The sequence below is a fragment of the Chenopodium album genome, chromosome 13 (genome assembly GCF_948465745.1).
Source record: "Chenopodium album chromosome 13, dcCheAlbu1.1, whole genome shotgun sequence".
Lineage (NCBI taxonomy): Eukaryota > Viridiplantae > Streptophyta > Magnoliopsida > Caryophyllales > Amaranthaceae > Chenopodium > Chenopodium album.
The window spans coordinates 50,779,897-50,801,419 of record NC_137846.1 but is presented as its reverse complement, the minus strand read 5'-3'; the positions used below and the strand labels follow the sequence as shown (position 1 = coordinate 50,801,419).

The 21,523-nt window shown below is 34.6% G+C and overlaps 2 protein-coding genes and 1 non-coding gene across 3 annotated transcripts; 1 reads left to right on the top strand and 2 right to left on the bottom strand.

Annotated features, from left to right (window-relative positions):
* Positions 1 to 5,180: 5,180 nt before the first annotated feature.
* On the top strand, positions 5,181 to 12,538 carry LOC145574903 (formin-like protein 5). The gene is made up of 7 exons (XM_081632784.1): positions 5,181 to 6,018; positions 8,348 to 9,098; positions 9,182 to 9,809; positions 9,892 to 10,091; positions 10,919 to 11,154; positions 11,250 to 12,147; positions 12,266 to 12,538. Exons 1-6 carry the CDS (start codon positions 5,869 to 5,871, stop codon positions 12,108 to 12,110), a joined length of 2,826 nt encoding a protein of 941 aa, XP_081488910.1. The 5' UTR covers positions 5,181 to 5,868; the 3' UTR covers positions 12,111 to 12,147; positions 12,266 to 12,538.
* Positions 12,539 to 13,143: 605 nt separating this feature from the next.
* LOC145576834 (putative histone H2A.3) lies at positions 13,144 to 14,361 on the bottom strand. The gene is made up of 2 exons (XM_081634541.1): positions 14,099 to 14,361; positions 13,144 to 13,657 (listed from the first exon to the last, which is right to left on the bottom strand). The coding sequence occupies exons 1-2, from the start codon at positions 14,285 to 14,287 to the stop codon at positions 13,448 to 13,450; spliced, it is 399 nt and encodes a 132-aa protein (XP_081490667.1). The 5' UTR covers positions 14,288 to 14,361; the 3' UTR covers positions 13,144 to 13,447.
* A 5,270-nt stretch (positions 14,362 to 19,631) lies between these two features.
* TRNAM-CAU (transfer RNA methionine (anticodon CAU)) lies at positions 19,632 to 19,716 on the bottom strand. Its single transcript is given in 2 exon segments — positions 19,632 to 19,667; positions 19,679 to 19,716. It is a non-coding gene; the product is annotated as a tRNA-Met (tRNA).
* Positions 19,717 to 21,523: the final 1,807 nt, after the last annotated feature.

Sequence of the window (21,523 nt, the reverse complement as noted above, 5' to 3'; positions counted from 1 at the left end):
TTAACCTTCCATGACTCAGGTAGGGTGTTCATAAATCGGTCCGAACCGAAAAAAAAAGGACTGGACCGGACCCGGACCGGATTAATTGGTCCGGTCTTCGGGTCTTGAAATTCATTTTTCCGGTCCGGTCCAAAGCCCTATAAAAATCGATCTTGGACCGGACTGATTTTTTTATTAAAAATATGCGTAAAACCTTAAATAATGGTTAAAATTATCCTTAATAAGCTTAGTAAACTTAACTTTATAAGTTTTTTTGTACTAAACATACAAAAAAAGACGTAAAAATGACGTTAAAATATAGTTTTTCCTTTACTTTTTTCGTGTTTTCCATAACTTTATTAAAAATTTAGTATTATTTTTTTATAAAATTCTTAAATCGGTCCAAAGCGGTCCAGTTCGGGTTTTAGACCGATTCTTTCGGTCCGATCCGGGTTCGGTACTTAAAATTCAAATTTTCGGTCCGGTCCGATTTTGGACCGATGAACAGCCCTAGACTCAGGTCAATAACAGGTTCTAATTAGGTCGGGTACTAGTTCGGGTTCGGGTTGTTGTTTGGTCGGATTAAATCGGTTGACGGTTATGATTAGGTCGGGTGCAGGTTCAGGTTTAGGTCATAAAGTATTGGATCAAATCGGTTGTCGGTTAACATCAGGTCGGGTATAGGTGACTAGTTTCACCCCATTGTTCCGGTACAGGTCGGGTTCAAATCATTGTCGGTTCAGGTCGGGTTCTCGGGTCGGGTCAGTGTTTGACTTTAATACCCCGTATTTTTATATGTATTTTATTTTAAATAAGTATTTTGTGAAGTATTTAAATAATTCTAAATGAATTATTTATGGCATTTTAATTATTTATTTTAAATAAGTTAGAAAAGTTTTATTTAATTAATTATTTTAATAAGTTGGGATTATTTTAGGAAAGTTTTATAAAAAGGAAAATTTTATAAAAGTTAAGTTTTATTAGGAAAGGGATTAGTAAGGATAGAAAGGGAATTTAAGGTTAGAAGGGTTTCTAGAGAAAGGGGTATAAATATTCAACACATGGGCAAATTAAACTTTGCGCAAATTAAACTTTGCCCAGAGTGGAAGATACCCATGGTAAATTTTCTCTCCTTTCTCCTTTATTTTCTTTTTCTTTCTTTCCCCTTCCCCTTTTGTTTTGCACGGCCGGCACCACCACCACGCACCACCGGCCACCCCCACAACCACTGGTGAAGCACCAGCAACGCAGCGACACCGGCAGGACGCGGCAGCAACCCAGCCGAGGTGCCGTGGTGGCTGCTGCTTGCGGCTGTCGAACAAAAAAAAGTCTATTCTTCTTTTTTTTTATTATTATTCTTTTGTTTCAATCCTAAATCTAATTATTAATTATGGGTTTTGTGATGATTTTATGATGTTTGATTATAAGTATGATGTAAATTAATTTTCAGATTTTAATTTTAATTAAAAAGCCCCAAATTTGAAACCCTAGATTTGTAAATAATTGATTATTGAAGGAATATGATTTAGGGTGGTTTAAATCTTTAATTTGAGGGCTTTTAAGTATATTTACAGCAAGTTTTTATGAATTTATATTGCTGGAAATTTTGTTAGTAAGCTAAAAATGAAGTTTCTTGAAGAAATTTTGACTACCCATTAATTGGGATTAAAGTAAGGGATTTTAAATTAATTTCCAGCTTGTTTTAATTAAATTATGAGTAATTTAATGAGAGTATATATTGTTGGAAATTTGTGTGGAGTAGATTTTAATGCCATGTTATAATTTTATATTGTAGGAGACTTCCAAGTGAGTGATTTTTGTTAGTCGTGGTGATTTTAAGATCGTATTCAAGGTACGTTCACGTACTTGGTATTTATTTGGTGATGTAGGAACATGCTAGGCTTTGAATAATTGATTCCAAATAATATCATGATAGATTTTGATTGGAATTTATTTATTTGGTTGATGTTGTATATGAACCACACTTTTATTATTAACATGATAGAGAGCATATTTAATTAAACTAAATGTTTAATTTGGTTTGGAATATTAAAAAGGAATTTTATTAAGGTTCATTTAATTTTTTATTGATGCTATAAGCATGAGAAAAGAGCTATTTAAGTGTCTATGTACACAAGGAATAAATTATATATTAATTGGTGCCTTAGTGCACTTAAGGTGTTTCTAACACCGAGGGATAGGAATTGTGGCGCATTACGCGTTTAATGTGTCCTTGACAAAGATGTAGATTAAAAAGGGTTCAGCATTAAATATTATGTGGTCACTAATTAATCAAAAATTAAATTGGAGTGTTTAATTGTTTGAATAATTATAATGTTTGATTGTGTCATGGTTTGTGAGTCATCACCAAGTTTAATAAAATGTAAATAACGTAAAGTGAAATAGATTACGCACCAAAACTCTTGGAACGTATGTACCTTGAGTATGAACATATCGGGGGAGTTATGCGACTCTATATTTGACCATAACTTCTACTGGGAGTACAGAACGCTATATTTTCCTTTTATTATTATGTGCAGGAATTCCGCCACTTACGAGTGGTTATTTTATACTAGCACGGTTAGCTCCCGTGTTAGTACCCCATTATTAGGGTTGGTTAGGGGGAAACCCGTTCGATGCGTAATCAATGCTAAATGGATCAATTAATTATATTTAATTGAGAGTCATGTTGTATGTTGTATGCTTGTAAACAGGTGCAACGAGGTAAGTTGTGTGTTGATAGGTGATAGCATATTAGTGTGTTTAATTACGCTTATGTACTCAGTATTGCTGATTGTGTGTTTGTATGTTTGTTTGGCCTTGTCTTTACCTTGGCCCTATGATGACCCATTTTTAATGGAGAGTAGTGGAAACAAGTAGAGAGAAGCTTTTCAGGTGACGAAACATATTCATGATGAGCATGAGTGAAGAGCGAATCATGCTAGTTTCCATAAGTTTATGATGTGTTTATTGCTTTGATTATTTTATTATATTATGCATGTGAGACTAACACAAAGGTTTTGAGTTGGTTCGGTTTTGTTAAGGGCCTATAATGGCTCCAAGTTGTAGGTTGATTTCGTTTTACTTTGGTTTGACTTTACTTTCGTTTGGTTGACCTTCTAAGTTGAATTGTTTTGAATGTTTTTAAAGATAGTCTTCCGCTGTGTGTCTTTGATAGTTGCCTTAGTCGTTTTCACGGTGGCAGTAATGTCTTAGATTTTCCTATTTTGAGTTTTCAAAAGAGCAAAAAAACAGGTATTTTAAAGGAAATGAATTTATAGGGTGTTACATTAACAGCCCTAGATACGGGTCGCATACGGTTCAACGATTTTCATGTAAATTTGGATTTGCGTTGAATATGGTTTGGTCAATTATCAGATCCCCATTGACGGGCTTTAAACCATTCAGTTGATCTTTACCCCCCCCCAAAAAAAAAAAAAAAAAAAAAAAAAAAAAAAAAAAAACCTTACGATTTGGGTTAAAAATTAACATCTTTACTCAAGAGTATAGCCGTAGAGGTATCAATTCGGGTACTTAAATTGGGTTTGGTTAAGTCAAGTCTATTTTAAAGTTGAGACATGCTAAATTATTGTGTTTATTTGAGTCGAAATTTCAGATGTTTTTCGAGTCAGATTAAAATGAGTCAATAATCAGGTTAGTTTTTGACACCTCTACTCAAGAGTGCGAGGGCTTGTTCTCATTGACTGAACTGAGCTGAACTGAATTGAACTGAATTGAACTGAACTGAACTGTGCTGAACTGAACTGAACTGAACTTATTAATTAGTGATTTTTAACTACGGATTAATGATCTTTGATTATTTATTAGTATATATATATGTGTATATACAAATATACATATTAAAATATTTAAGAAAAATATACTATATAATTAAAATATTTATGAAAAATATATTAAAAACATGGAACCCCAAAACATTTTAAAAACATAGACTATATAATTAAAAAATAAAATATTAAAATGACAAAAGAACACAAAACACTTTTTACAAAATTCTCAAAATGAAAAACATAAAATAATAAAAATAAATAAATAAATAAAACAAAGAGTTGGGCCTGTCTTATTTAAAAACTAACTTGACCCTATTTTTACTCCTAGCTCGTCAAATAATGAAATATGGTATAACCGTATAATAGTCATTATTATTATTATTATTATTATTATTATTATTATTATTACTATTACTAGATGTAAGCCCGTGCGATGCACGATTCTAGTAAATCATTTTATTTAATTCAAGATTTTGTATATTTATGAAGATCCTTCATTAAATATTTGGATAAAATTCCTAATATTATAAGATATTTTTTTTTTTAATTTTAACACTAAAGTTATCTTTCTTTGTTTTATTTATTTTACGTGGCGCTTGATTATAAAATCCCAAACCTTATTCATTAATTTTGCTTAGGTGACAATTTAAATTTTAATTCAAAAATAAATGACATTTTTTTTATTATACTCGTTTTGTTTCAAAATGTTAACCCATTTAGAATATTTTAACTATTAAAATTAAGTTAGGGAGAATCTTCTAAATTTCTCTCTATATATAAGGACAACGATAGTCATATGAGATTAAGTTTTATTCGTCTCGATGAGTACATTATTAATATCTAATTTTTATAATGTTTTATAGGGAGAGATTAAAGATATTTGCAATCAAATATTTGCATCATATATGTAAAAAAGATAATTATTAGTTGTTTAAATAATTTAAATTTTAATTATTAACTATTCGTTGTTTTTACCTATGTGGCAAAATTCTTAAATCTCATTCGTCACTTTTGCTTAGGTGGCGAGTGAATTTTTTAATTCTAAAATAAATTATTAATCGAATTTTTCATTGGTCAAAATAATATCTTTTTTTATGTGGCGTGCCGAATGCTCTTGAAAAATGCCTACTTTATTTATATATATTAGATTAGATTATTATTATTATTATTGTTGTCTTTGTTGTAATATAAGCTTAAAAGTATGAAATTTGGCTTTATATCATTAGCAATATCATTAGACATAAAATAAACTGAAGTGAACTGAACTGAAATTAATCTGATGAGAACAGGCTCCAGTCATCTACGTCAAACTAATTTCTTGGTCTCGACCCGGTTCCAAGCCCGAAATCAAAAAGAATGAAGTGGGACTTTGGTGGTATTTGGGCGGCTATTTCCGCGTTGTTTTTGTTCCTTTTATTCTCAGTTTCTTAAGGAATGAACATAGATACTCGTTTGAATTTAAAAACCCCCAAAATATCCTAAATTTTAGGGAAACAAAATTGAAAATTGTTACAACTTTTCTGATTAACCTTTTTTACAATTACGCGGTCAATTAATTCCGCCTTCTGAAGTTACGTTACAATTTCTTTTCAATTGTTAGATCCAGTCAATTTTCAAAATTCTGGGTCTCAAACACAACTTGAAATTTCTTGATGACGCATGTACAATTTACAAAACAAACGCTTTTCTCTTGCTGATTAAAACGCTTGTAGTTTGAATTCAATCGATTTTCTGAATTGGGTTCGTTTTAATTTGGACATTTTGATCGTTCTGCAACTGGGTTGAAATTTTCTCAATTGGGTATTGCTGGAAGTTAAATTTTCTGGAATTAGGGTTTGAGGTTCAGCTTGAAATCAGTCAAATTGGTTCAAATTTGATAGTTTATGGGAATTTGTGTTAAGAATTGAATTGGGTATTTTGGATTTTTGTAGCTACTGCAAAAGGGGGGAAATTTGTTGCATTTTTCTGAAGTTATTGGAATCCCTTTTTTAGGGTTCATGTTGTTATTGATTCAAGTGCCAGGTAAAATTTGAGGTTCTGGGTTTTATTGATGAGATGAAAAGTATTGTTTGTGTTTGTAATAGTGAAGCTACCGAAAATGCAAATAAAAGATGTGGGGTGTTGTATGGTGCTTGTTCTTGTCTTTTGGTCTCTTTTGGGAATGACCCTGGAAGATAGGACAGTGATCCGGGAAATACTTTCTGGTTTCGAGCTCGATTCGGCTCCTGAAGAGTTTGATCAAAATTTGGTATGAGATGTGATTGTCTTTTTTGTTGTTGAGCTTATTAATTTGATGTATCAAAGTTTATAACTTTATATATATATATATGAACTGCATTAGTTTATGGAGCTGTTCAATGTCTGATTTCTGTGTGATACATTTATAGTGTTGTAATTTAATGGCTGCTTTATGTCATGTTGGTTTTCCAGAAGATAGCAGGTTAGAGTTCACTCTTTATCTCGATGGTACTTGGATTGTCCATCCCTATGTTATTCACTTTAGACTATATGAAAAGATGGGTAATTTTGTTAGCTAGCTTCAGTCCTATTCTGCCGAATTAAGTGGTAACTAAATGGCTTTTTATCCTGCACCTTCGACCATGAGGTTAGAAAATCAATTAATGAATTTATGCTTTGTTGTTCGGGGCAAGGGCTGCATTATGGCTACTAATAGTATTCCTGATTGGCTGATTGTCAAGAAGGTTCACGCCTGATTTATAGTTCTTGCACTCAAAAATCGCAAGAATCTGAAAATAATCAATATTTAAAGTGTAGTGATATTAACCACAAAGTACTTAGTAAGCTGGAAAACAGAGTTGAAGTTGCCAAAGCTAAATTAATTGAGAGGTCAAAATGAGTTTGTTCTCACAAGTCACAACTATGGGGTGAGGAATTTAGAATGGTGTTGATTTTGGAGCATATCATGACAGGCATATTGATTTTGTTTTGTACTCCTGTTCCTCTTAAAATTGTCCCCTTAAGTTCACCCCATCCCATAATGGTCATGAGAGACCACAGCTCTACTCTCCCATAAGATTTGGTCCATCCAATTTTTCTCATCAACTCCACCTAACCAAAATTAATTGTACTCACATAAGGCAATTTTAGAGGGATAGAGGGAGTTATGCATCATGGAATAGGAGGGTCAAATAGCTCTGGTTATGTCATCCTCTGATATTTAAGTGTGATGATCAGCAGCTGGAGAAGTTTGTACTGTGTAGTGTGTACTGAGTCTACTAACAATATAAGTTTAGGACTCAAGCTTTTCACCTGGATCTAAGAGTAAAATGAAGCAATATTTCCCTATAAAGGTTTATCTTTAGTAGAAATTTTGCTTGGTTGAATGGTTGTTGGCTTGTTGATTAACACTTGCGTAGTTAGGTTGTCTAGTTTCTGCTCATGCAGTTTTGAATGATGGTCTTTTCATCACCTTTCATTAAGAACTTAGCTGCCTTTCTTTCATTGTCACTAGAGAAATATGCTGGCTCTGTCATGTTTGCCTAGTGCTTGAGTTTGATGGAATGAGTTGCTAAAATGCTTGTGGGTGGTTTGAGTTGTTAACTTCAATAAATATCCTTTTCTTGGCTTTGATCACGTTGATCCTCGTATATGTGTGCACAAGATTGAGGTCTCATTTTACTAGTAGAAAGACGTGAAAATGATCACCTCATAAGCCTAGGAAGTTTATTCTACCACAGCCAATAGTTTTAGGGGGTGGAACTCCCATCGGTCTTGTAAGTGGTCTATCTCACTTCTGTCATGGGCATCCTTATCCATTTTACTCGTTTCCAACCACAAGAGGGGGGGGGGGAGGGGGAGGAATTAACAGGTCAATAGGATGTTGTGTCCTTTTTCTTTTGGTGCTTAAGGCATATGGCCAAGAAGTAATATCTGATATATGATCAGTATGGTAAGCATCTGGCATATGTTGATATTATGAAGTGGCAATCTTTGCTTCTCTTTTAAAACTTATTCCATTAGTTCACTTAAGGAATAAAAAATAAACAAACTAATATTCTTTTCAAATTTTGTATCCTAGATAAGTTATCATATTAAAATGTTGACTTTGTTAAAGAAATCTGAACATAAGCTCTTATATACAAATAAATCTGTCTAGATTCTTTTTTTGCAGGCCACTATAAGTCTATAAGTCACTTGATGAAAATCTTTTTTGAAGTAATTCCTTGCGGATTGCCTGTGCTTCCTTGGTAAATTGTTCTGTTCTAGGCATTCTGAATTTGCTGAAGTTACTTTTCTGATGTTCTTAGTTTGATAACTAAGATTCTGTGCCATACTCTTGGGAAATTGGGTTTTACTTGTGGTCCTATTACATTTTATGTACTTTTTTAGGAGGAGCTATCATTTGTGTCCCTTTGGCTTCAGATTCACTGTTTTATATTTTAATATCCCCCGTCTAGATAGCTCTCTCTCATTTTTATTTTTTTTAATCTTCCATGGGAGTGAGGAATGGGCTTGCTTCATCTGTCAGACGCTTATGCTTCCTATGATTTTAAGATATGAGCCTTTACATACTGCAATTCCTGACTGTATATTAACCTGATAATGTGCTCTGGCAGGTGGAGGTATTAGCTATTAGTTGCAGGAATGAATTGATACATGTGAATCAAATTTATAAAGGTCTTGGTTTTACTGAGCCAGATGCTTCAGGATCAAAAACTGGAAAAATTCTCAACAGTCAAGCATTGACAGAGAATAATGTTCGGAAAGCTCTCAGCATTATAGAGCCACAGAAAAAGAATAATATCTTCAAATGCTTCAGGGATAATTTTCAGATCTCCCCAATCTCCGGTGAAGATGCCAGTCCAGTTGGTTGGTTTCATAAAGATCTGCATTCCATACACCTAAAGCTGAAGCCCACTGTCGACTCAAGAAGGCTTTTAGCTGAAGTTCCTTCTCCATCTCCATCTCCATCTCCATCTCCATCTCCATCTCCTTCTCCATCTCCATCTCCATCTCCATCTCCTTCTCCTGCCTTTGCCCCTTCTCCTCGATCTTCTGGCTTTAAACCTTCTGGTCCAAAGCGTAAAGCTCCACCTCCACCAGACATTTTTTCCTTTCCAATATCTGTTCCCAAATCTTCACCAGATGGTGGACATTCTGAGTCAGATTCCGCAGCAGACACTGGCAGCAAAGACCACAGCCGCACTACAATTGTTGTTGCTGTTGTTGTTACTGCATGTGTAACATTTTTCGCTGCTTTAATCATATTTTTATGCTGTCGTAAAGCTTTTGGCGGAGGTTCCAAAATGGAACATAAGGATGACAGACCCCTTCTAAGCTTAAGCTCGAGTGACATCTCTGCTAATGGTATTAATTATCTGAAATATCTTTTTTGGAGTTGAAACTTACAAATCTTAATGGTGTACTGATGTTTGACGTTAATCTTTCAGGTTCTTCACCAAAGTTTTGGACTTATGAAAATTCTGTTCAGAAAGGAAATTCTGTTTACTTGAGTACAATTGGTGGTGTCTCTTCAGATGTTAAGTTATCAATGGAATCTGCGAACAATGTGACAGCAAATACTTCCTTTGATACTTCAAATGTGTCTAGCAATAATAATGTATCATCAGGGCTGAAGCCACCTCCTGGAAGAATTGGTGTGCCTACCTCTGGAAAGCCTCCTTTGAGGCCACCCCCTGGGAGAGCAGATCCCTTGCCACCTGAACGCCCTGCTTCCTTGAGGCGAGCTCCAATTACAGGAGGACCACCTCCTCCTCCTCCTCCAAAGCCCCAAGCAGCTGCTCCTCCTCCTCCCCCCCCTAAAAAAACAGCCCCACCTCCTCCTGGGCCTCCGCCACCACCACCAGCTCGTGGAGGGAAGCCTGGGCCCCAAGCACCACCACCGCCAAAGGGTGGTAGTACACCATCTCGACTCCCACCAATTGCAGTCAAAGGTAGCAGTTCTGCTAATGGGGATGATGCTTCAAAAGCCAAGCTAAAACCGTTCTTTTGGGACAAGGTTCAAGCCAACCCTGAACATTCAATGGTTTGGGACCAACTTAAATCAGGGTCTTTCCAGTGAGTTTCCTACTTAAATAGATTTGTCATTGTCCTGATCATTGATAGTGCAGTGTTTATAATTCTTCAATCATCTTTACAGGTTCAATGAAGAGATGATAGAATCATTATTTGGTTTTGCTGCTTCTGAGAACAAAAATAATAAAAAGAAAGAGTCTTCCTCTCGCGATCCACCATCACAATTTATTCAACTTATTGATCAGAAAAAGGCACAAAATCTTTCTATCCTTTTACGGGCACTAAATGTTACAACTGAAGAAGTTCGTGATGCTCTGCTAGAAGGTGATGTTACTTACTTTTGCATAAAGCAATTCACTAAAGAAGGGGGGAAATGTTAAAAATTTCAAGCTTGCACACTTTTCTTAGCATTATTACGCCTTGTCTTGTTAGCCTTATTGATTTTAAATTAAGCTCTTATTAGGTCTTTGGAATATACGCATTGTTAAAAAAGTTCTTACATTAGTGTAAATTACAGTCAAAGTTTAGCCATCAAATCTGACTAGAAAGATTCGTACCACATCATACCTTAATCAACTTGTACCAGAAATTGTTCTGGGAGAAAACTTATTTAAAGGAGGCCTTTGTCGTAATCTTATCTAAGTCACATTATCTTATTTAAAAACTGTCTACTAAAACCTTATTTTATATTTTTATTTACTACGTATTATGTTTTATGTGTTCCTAAAATTATGTTTCATGTGTACCTAAACTTTCTCAATTGATATATTTATAATTCTTATACGGTTATGCCAGGGCTGTTTTCCATGAATGTAGAAAACTCCCTGTTTTTTGGTTAATAAAAAGCTAATGCAGCCTTAAGCAACAAAATAACACGTGACTCAGTCATAAACTCCTGTAATATCCTTTTAGGAAATACAGTGTATATGTATAATTCTTGTATATAGCTCTTAGGAGTTTGAACTTGTCCATAGATAATCCCTTTGCTAGCTTCTAAACAAACACAAAGCAGCATTAATGCTAACATACTTTTATGGTTTATGATTGATGAAAGATTCACTTGAAAGTCCCTGCTACCAAACTTTCAAAAAGAAGAGCAACAGTATATGTATTACTTGCTGAAATTTGGTTATTTTGCCATCTTTTCTTAGGGAATGAGCTTCCTTCGGAACTCCTTGAAACTTTGTTAAAAATGGCTCCAACCCAAGAAGAAGAACTGAAACTGAGACTTTTTGATGGTCAAATATCTCAACTTGGACCAGCTGAGCGGTTTTTGAAGGCTCTGGTGGACATCCCTTTTGCATTCAAGCGAATGGATACTTTACTTTTTATGGTTACTCTACAAGAGGAAGCTACATCAATGAAGGAATCCTTCATAACTTTAGAGGTCAGTATCTCTGAGTATCCTGATAAGCTCTAATTTGATTTTATTTGCTCATTCTACTCTTTAATTCTATATTCATGTCTTGCATATCTGAGCAGGCTGCTTGCAAGGAACTCAGAAATAGTCGCCTTTTTCTGAAGCTTCTAGAAGCTGTTCTTAAGACTGGTAACCGTATGAATGATGGAACGTATCGGGGTGGTGCTCATGCGTTTAAGCTGGATACATTGTTGAAATTGGCCGATGTCAGAGGAACAGATGGCAAGACCACGCTTCTCCATTTTGTTGTTCAGGAAATAATCCGCTCAGAAGGTGTGAGGGCTGCCCGTGCTTCCCGAGAGAGCAAAAGTATGTCCAGTGTTAAGTCTGAAGATCTTTTGGAAGATGTTCCTGATGATTCTGAGGAGCACTATCGCAGTCTTGGTCTTCAGGTTGTTTCAGGAGTAGGAGACCAGCTAGAAAATGTCAAGAAAGCAGCATGTTTGGATTCAGATATTTTGACAGGAACCCTTACAAAGCTTGGAAATGCTTTGCGTAAAGCAAAGAACTTTCTCAACAAAGAAATGTCAGAAGTGGATGAGCATAATGGTTTCTACCGAGCCCTTAAAAGCTTTGTAGAGCTTGCTGAGGGGGATATCACTAGTCTGTTGGAGGATGAAAAAAGGATTACAGCTCTTGTAAAGAATACTGTTGATTACTTTCATGGAAGTTCTGGAAAGGAAGAGGGATTGCGTTTGTTTGTTATAGTCCGAGATTTCTTAATAATGTTGGACAAAGCATGCCGAGAGGTGAAGGAGAAGCCGAGGTGGCCTACCAAAAATCAGAAGAAACGAGAGCCTCCCTCGAGGCAAACGTCTTCTGAAACCCCTCGAACACCATTTTCTCCCGATTTTCGCCAAAAACTTTTCCCGGCTATTGTAGAGAGGCGAATGGACGATGGTACAAGTTCAGATGATGATTGAGGACACACTGACACAGTATCTCTTCTTGTAATTGTAGGTATGTAAATTTGCAGGATGTTCAGACTTAAATTTGAACACATGTAGATTTTTCTCAATCCATTCGAACTAATTTCTACTTCAACTTCATTCTTTAGTCTTTTATTGTGTTTTTGCAGATTTCAGCTGGGGGATCAGGACTTCTATTTGGAATCCCTAATCAAGAAGATCAACACTTATCATCCACACTCCTGAAGTGAGTTTTTCAGGCGGTCCAACTTTAAGGCATATAGAATGTTGACAGTGCCTCAACTCTGCATCATCAGTTCATCACAGATCCCCCTTGTAGAAATATACCTTCAGCTCGTATTCTCCTAGTGACTCGTGCTTAGCTACGACTTTTTCACCCTGTAATTTATTTTTAATTTAATTAATTTAGTTCATTTTTTGTATGATCGTCTATTTGTCTGACTCTGTAGATCACAATTATTGCCTGGCAGTTTGAAACTATAGAAAAGATTCACATTATAAACTGAATTGAAAATTTCATCATGCAAATGCCTCATTGTACGCTTGATCATTTCGTAAGTCATAAACCAAAGATAGTATCAACTGTATAAAAGAACACAAAAGTCAAAAGCTAATTCAGATAAATGTTACTCTGTTTAACTTATTTCAAAACAAATATTTTAAAGAAATGTTGCACAAGTTTTACTGCAAAACAAAGAACAAATGTAAATCTGTAGTACAACTACTAATTCCTTTCAAATGCAAGTATCAAGCAAAAAACCAAACTTAAGTAGAAATTTAACACAAATATTTCTACAAACTTCACTGTCTTTTCATTCAATAGTCAAGATCATGAAACATGAACAAAATGAATTTAATGTAAAACTACAATTTTACTATCAGCATTGTGTGTGAATTAGATTGATGCTAGAATGATAAACATAAAGTTGGGTACATCCATTTACAAAATTCTTTCCTTTCAAATACTATCACAAGCAAAGAACCAAGCTTGAAAGTATAAATTTAACACAAGATCATGAAATTTCACTTGTTTTTTCCACAAATTTCACTGTTTTTTCATTCAAATTGTCAAGATCGTGAAACATGAACATTATACACATTAGAGAAGGTAAAATCTATCCAAAGCCCCCCTAATATATTAATTAAAATTAACCCAAACTACCATTAACCATAACCCAAAGTAACAACAAAATGAAGCAAAACCCTAATCCCCTAACTACAACCCTATAAATCTAATCCAAAGACCAACAAAGACAACAATTTTTCGGGTTCCCAACTGAGATAATTGAGATCCCGGCTTTCATATGATCATCGAATTCAAACTCTCATTCTTAATTGTCATCATCGGTAGGCTTGTTGCTACCGGCCTTCTTTGGGAGCAGAAGGTTGTGAATGTTGGGCATCACACCACCATTGGCAATTGTCACATCTCCGAGCAATTTGCTCAGCTCCTCGTCATTCCTTACTGCCAATTGAATGTGTCTTGGCACGATTCGGGTTTTCTTGTTGTCTCTTGCTGCATTTCCTGCCAATTCCAATACCTATACCAAACAAAATTCAACATAATAATCAGCAATTGTTCAACCATCAAACAACAATTAATTAAACATTGTAATCAACAAATCTCAGGCAGCAATACAAATCATGCTTAATCAATGAAACATTCTACAAAAATTTTATCAAATCATTAACCCAAATAAGGTATAAATTCAGCTTTTCTTGAGAAATGTAAAACATTGCATCTCCAGATTTAAACGAAATTCTAACAATTCATATAACTTTAGACTAATTTGAAGATCATAGAAGAAACACCTGGAATCAAACATCAGAAACCGAAAATCGAAAATCTCAAATTCAAACAATCACAAAATTAACCAGAACTTCAATTTCAAAAGATTCCAGCAAATCAAAACCCTAGATTCACCAAAAAAAACAACACAAAACAAATGAACTTCAAAATCAAAAGAGGAAAATGAAAATACCTCAGCAGCAAGGTACTCAAGAACAGCAGCAAGATAAACCGGAGCTCCGGCACCAACACGCTCGGCGTACTTCCCGGCTTTCAAAAACCTGGCAATACGACCAACCGGAAACTGCAAACCAGCCTTACTGCTTCGAGAAGTCGCCTTCTTCGCTGCGCCGGAACCTAGGGTTTTACCTCTTCCTGCCATTTTTGACGCTTCAGAGAATTTTTTCTAGTGAGAGAAAGTTGAAGAGGAAGAAGATGAGGATGTTAGTGAGAGAACATGAAGGATGTTTGGGAGCTAAATGGGGTTGTTCTGCTTATATAGAGGTTTTGTTTTGGGTGTTTGAATATCAGCCAATCAGATTAAAGCACACGGATCGTGGTTCTTTGCCGTTGGATTGTTTTTGGAATCGACGGTTGTGGGAGTTCGTTTGTTGTAAGATGCTTCTTTTTTTTGTTTTAAAATTTCCGCCTTTGGTGTTTTTTTAAACTCCGTACGATGTATTTTTGGGATTTTGATTTTTGAGCGCCAGCGCCTAATATTTAAGGGTGTGCTGGAGTGCTGATTCAGAATTATTTTGTTTGGATTATTTCAATTCAAAATTCTTTGTGGGCAATGTTTTATGCACGGATTGTGTATAAGTTATTACAAATACGTAGGGGTTGTATATAAGTTATTATAGAGTATTTGCTTATTACAGACATGTACGGGCAGTATATAAGTTATTACAAAGCATTCAAATTAAACACTTTAATTACATGATAGTAAAATAATACCTAGTATCAAAAAATTAAAGACATTTGTAAATCAATCTACGAAATTACAAAGTTTTTCTTCACAAATTTAAATTTCCTACACAATTAATATCTTGAAATAATTTAATAGAGAATATGTAAATATTCTCGTATATATTTTGTTATATTATTTTGTGTAACTATATAAACCCTAGGCTGTATTCACCTATATATATTGATTAATGAGTCATCTTCGGACTCAAGGAGAATTACACAATTCTACATGATATCAGGTGCTTCTAGAAATTTTTCTCTCTTTTCCTAACCCTAGATCTTGGATAGTCGTGCCCTAGTTCTTCCCCTCCTTCGTCCCTTGCCTACCTACCTTTCACGGGTTCCGATGATGAGACCCCACCTCGTCCCCCACTTACCCTTCCTCCTCCACCACCTCTCATGCAAGCAATTTCGTATAATGAAATTAGTTCCTAAGTTCTTACACCAAACGCTTCCTATTCCCTGTCATTCATATCTTTTTTATTTGTTGCTTCAATTTTAGAAATATCTATCTATCTATCAATATGGTTTTTTATGGATGATATGAAAGAACTTTATTTAGAAATTTAATATTAGAAGAAGATGATTAAGGATAGATGATTAAATGGAAAATTCAATCAAAATAAAATTGAAAGATGGAGAGAAAGGTGAAGAAGATAACATTAAGAGAATTCACTTTATTGAATTAAAAGCGAAGGTTATAGAAATTAAAAGTCAAGAAAAGAAAAGGATACTAAAGAAAGTTAAAAGGAGAGGGATACGAGGGATACTTGTGGCAAATTGGTTTGTATTTTGGTTAAAAGGAGAGGTGTACATGTAGTGGATTGGTTTATATTTTAAAATACTAAGTACGGATTTTGAGTACTCTCTTCAATCTTGTTCGGTAAATAGCTTTTTGGAAAGCTTTTAACTTATTAAACACTATTAAATATTTGACTATAATAAATAACTAATTTGGGTGTTTGGTAAATAGCTTATTAAAAGATTTTTTTGGGCTCCAAAAACTTATTATGAGTGCTTTTTGAAATTATCTTATGGAAAATTTGAAAAATACCACCATGTATTATAGTCATTTTTTACATACCACCTCAAGTTTTTTTATTTATTTATTATTTATTTTTTTTTTTTAATTTTTTATTATTGTATTATACCACCTAGTTTTTTCCAAAACGCTAAAAACTACCACCATTTTCCTACATAACGTCATCTTGGGCCGCACAAACGACCTTTCTTTCATTTTCTCTTTCTTTCCCTATTTCTTTGCTCGATTTTCCCCTGTTCATCCCTCTTTATGTATCTTCTTCTTACACATTTTAATTCAATTGTCTCATTTTCGCAAGTTAGGGTTTCAAAATTCTGCAATTAAGACCTCAACAAATTGACAATTCAAAATCGAGAGGAAAATCATGTGTAATTAGGGTTAGTGAAATCAAATTGGGGGTTTTCTCAATTGAAATTAGGGTACGGTTTTACAAATGGATTAATTAGACATTACTAAACCCATTATTCCTACAACCAGTTTCAATTGATGGGATTGTATTCTGACCCTCACACGCCTCCACCTCCACCTCTGCCTTCTCCTCGACTTCCGCCATTGCTACAACATCCTCCTCATTCACACCTTCCTCATAAAACAAATTCTACATAGATGTTGAATTCATTCCATTAAAAATAACTTAATTTAGACAATTCAGTTCATAAAAAAAAAGTTTAATTAGAGCTTTTTTCCATGGAAAACTGTTCGTCTATGATTTGCCCAATTGAATATTAACGGGAAGAGGGGTGGCGAGTTGGTGGTGTTGTGATTTCTTATCTTTGTTGGAAAATTTCTTATCTTTATTGTCTAATTATTCATCCAATTAATCAATTCGTAAAACCCTAATTTCAATTGAGAAAACTCCCCAATTTGATTCACTAACCCTGATTTGTAAGGAACCAATTTCAATACCAAGGAATTAACAGAGCTTCTCCAAATTTTTAATAATACTAAAACATCACATCAAAATGAGCTTTCAAACTTTGTATTTCATATTTTCATGCTCATAATTCCTTCTGAGAATAATATCATATCATCAACATAAACAACTACTATGGTGATTGGTGATGGAGGTCCCTTAGCTTATTATTAATGAACAAAGAATAGTCAATTTTAGATTGAACATAACCTGTAACTCCCTCCACTAACTTGGCAAACCATTGCATAGAAGACTATTTAAGATATACTACGGTTTGATGAGTTTTTAGACCTTGATATATATGAGGATCGATTAGCATCCTCCAAATAAACTTCCTCAATCAAATCTCCATCCAATTGATGAAGAGTCCAGTTTCTGCTTGCAGCTAAGGCCATAAGGCATCTCACGTCAACCATATTCACACATAGGTAAAAAAGCTTCATCATAATCAATCGCCCAAATATGATTATAAGTTTATAACCAGTGGCGGGACTGGGCTGGTGCAAGGTGGGCGACAGCTCAAGGCCCCCAAAAACAAAGGGCCCCGAAAATTACTATATATATATATAGAGTTGAAGTTGAAGTTGGATTAGTGGTTTTGTTGTAGTTATGATAACCTCAAGACTAGGGTTCAAAGCCTATAGGAGTTTATTTTTTGCTTTTTAATTTTTTACCTATAAATAGAGGCCCAATTTATGAAATTTGAACGGGGCCCCCAAAATCGTAGACATTTCTAGCCCCGCCCCTGATTATAACACTTAACCAACAATCTTGCTTTAAAACTCAGCTTGTTTGGATGGAGAGAAATGGAGGGAGGGGAAGGGGAGGGAAAGGAAGAGATGAGTTTTCCTCCATTTGGATAGCAAATATGGGAGGTGAGGGAATTGGGAGGAAGAGAAATGGAAGGAAATTATTTCCTTCCACAATTAAGAAACAAATCTTTCCAAATTAGAGAAGATTTGGAAGGAAAACTTTGATTCTACAAAAACAAATCTCCCCGGGGCCCAACTGTTTGTCACCTTCACCACGGGCCACGCACGTCAGCTTCCGCTGCCATATCCACCACATCATTTGCTGCGGTATTCAAGCTTTTCTTCTTCTCTTTATAAATTCAATCTTAAGAAATTTTGATTTTAAAGTATAAAAATTTCAAATGATGAGATACAAAATTTTGGTTTTGATTTTCAAAAATCGATTTTTCATGAAATTTGGTTTTTATTTTCATGAATCAAGTTTCATAAAATTGAGTTATGATCTTCAAAAAAATGATTTTCTGAAGAAAAAAAAAAGTTTTGATTTCGAAAATCAATTTTTAGAAAATGCGTTCTTTTTCTAAAACCAACATTCAGAAATTATTGAATTGATTTTCGAAAATTAATTTTCAGAAATTTTTGATTTGGATAAGTAAGAAAATTTGAGGGATTTCCCTTCACAAGAACAAGCAAATCCCTTCACTCTCTCTTCCTTTATTTTCTCATTTATCCAAATGAGGGATTTTGTGTTCTTCACCCCTCCTCTTCCTTCACCTCCCCTCCCTTTCCTTTCAAAAATTCTATCCAAACACAGTAAGCTTGATTTTGGAAACCCACTTACATCGCTTTCTTACTAGGGGAGTAAGGGGTAAAGGCAATAGAATCCATGTATCTTTTCTAAAGCTGTTGTAATCTCTTATAAAATTGTGTTTGGATAGATTAGAGGGGAGGAAAAGAAGGGGAGGGAGGAGAAGGGGTGAGGAGGGGAGGGAGGAGAAGGGGTGAGAAGGGAAGGGGATGGGATGGGATGGGAGGGAAGAATGAAGAGTTCTCCTTCCAAATCTCTCCATTGTTGAAGAGATCGATTTCTTGCAATTTGATCCCTCCATTTCTTTCCCCTCCAATTCTCTTTCTCCCTCATTTGTTATCCAAATGAAAGATTATCAATCACTCAATTTTCTCTTCCCTTCCTTTCCTCCATTTCCTTCAATCCAAACAAAGTGTTAAAAGGAAGGAAAGGAAGGGGAGGGAAATAGGAGGAAGGGAAGGGGAAAGAAAGGAAGGGGGGGGGGGGTGAATTCCAATTTCCCTCCAAATCTCTCTAATTTCGGAGGGATTATGTTTATTAAAGGGAGAGGGAAAATAAGTCCCTCCCTCTCCTTTCCCTTCCTTCCCCCAATCCCTTACCCAAACAAGAGAGTTTGACCCCCTTCCTTTCTTTTATATTTTTAACATATACAGTTTCAACGTAGGGTGTAGGTTCTTTCAAAATTTCCACAATAGTAAAGGTTTATGAGGAGGAAGGTCACTAAACAACATTAGACCACACTAGTGATAAGTATTCACTGAATCACTGAGCTTACAAAATGAAATTAACAAATTTTGAGAAAATTTGGTTGTCTAGGTACTCTTTTTGATAGTAGATATGTGTCAACTAGAGAAGATTATGAGTCAGAGGTGGTAAAGTCTTTTTGATCAAGGGAACTAAAAGGAGAAGAGGAAGATATTAACCCCGTCCCTATACTTTTTCTCCGACTGTTAATATTTGGGTCATACCACACTTTAAATTTTTTTTTATTATAAACTCCTGATTATGTACACGAAATAATATAATCATGTAAAATCTTAATAATACCATTAATACGTCTCAATGTATATTTTATTGACATTAAATTTTTATTTTATATGCAATTATGGAAATGGAGATGTACACGTATTAAGCCACGTTTTACGATTTTAGTGACCATAAAAAGTTAAACGGGACAAAAAATTAGGACCAAGTGGAGTAGTATTACTTTTGTATGTTGTTAAATCCTAGATGAACAAAAATTTTTGGGGTGAGAGAGGCTCGAACTCTCGACCTCAGGATTACTCAGAAGCTATGAGACCTACGCGCTAGCCAACTGCGCCACCACCCCACTGTTGATTATTTGATGAAATTTTATAATTAACTAGGATAATGACCGCACCATTTTACGAAGTACGAGTAAATGAATAATTAAATTTTACTCCAGCTTTATAGTTTGTTTATGCAGTAGTCTGATTGTCTGAATACCCCAGCACCCGGGGGTAGCCGTGTGACACCTTGGCGTTGCTTCCCCCTCCCTGCATTCGAGCACCTCGCCTCGACGCCTCCGTATACGCTGCTAACATAGAAGTTGCGGCAGCCCCTGCTTCCCCTGGATGACGAACTGACCCCTCCTAACAAGTTTTTAATTTTAATTACTGATGACAAGTTTAAACTTGAGATTAGTCCAATGACTAAATGAAATACTGTAGCTTGAAAATGTAATTTTTTCTGTCAATGTATAGAGAATAGCAGATGATATTACTACGTATAATATTTACTCGTAACCAACTAAATTATTTGACATTCATTAAACAGTACAATAGTAATAATTTGATTCCCTAGTCCCTACTACAATTGCTAAATGCAAATCTGAAGTAACAAAAAAAATAAAGAATATAAAGAGTATAATTGTAGCAATTTTGCTACTAGGATCCACAAACTAACATTAATACATTATAATGTTTTTGAAGAAAGATAGCATTTGATTTCAGGATTCTTTTCTGTATTCAAAGTTCAACTATGAGATTATGAACAAATCTTATTGATAACATATTACAAAGTGTTATAATGTATTAAGAACATCAAATCTATTTAGAAAATGTTACAATTAATACATTATAACACTTTGTAATATGTTATCAATAAGATTTGTTCATAATTAACCAATAACACTTTGTAATATGTTATCAATAAGAAAATGTACAATGTGATTAAAAAAATAAGGATCCTTTAAATTACAGAAACAAAGTTATCTATTTCATTTCTACATAAATGAACTGAAAAACATAATCAATAAAATTATCGACATCATCTCTAGTGTTACAATTGGTGGTTGAAGTTAGAGTAAAGTGGGTTAAATACTTAGGGCATGTTCACTTCAGCTTAATTTCAATTCATTTCAGCTCCAATCAAATTCAGTTCAGCTCAATTAGTTCAGTTCAACTCCAATCATTTTAGTTCAGTTCAGTTTAGCTCAATTCAGTAAGAATATGGCCGAAGTTGACGTTCGTTAATCATTTGAGCATTTGATATGGTGTATTTCAAAAGTTTCATGGGTATATTGTGAATAAGCAAATTAGGGCATGTTCTCTTCAGATTATTTTCAGTTCAGTTCAGTTCAATTCTTAATTTCCTTCCTTATAAAATATTCAATTCAGTTCAACTCCAATAAGTTCAGTTCAGTTCAGCTCACTTCAGTCAATCAAAATAGACCCTTACTCAGGGGTATTTGATGAGATAACCGTTGTTTTTTTTTTAACTTTTACGAGTGTATATAAGCGAGTTTATTGGTGGGAACATGGTACTATATTAGGAAAAGGGGAATTAGATGAAATATGAGGCAAATAAATAGAGACAAAGGAGTATATAATTATACACCGAGTATACATATGTAGACAAGGATATAGCCATATAGGGTTGGGTCGAGTCGAGTTTAAGTGTTTAACCCACTTTACTCTAACTTCGACCATATTGAAACATCGGGTCCAATACCATATTGAAACATCGGGTCCAATACCAAATACAATCGGGTCTTATACATAAACAGCTAACAGGTAGGAGTATTAAATATGAATTCACCCCACAATACCTGTTGTCAGAAAGAAGCCATAAAATTAAATTATTTACCACCTTCTAATTTATTACTCCAACACCCC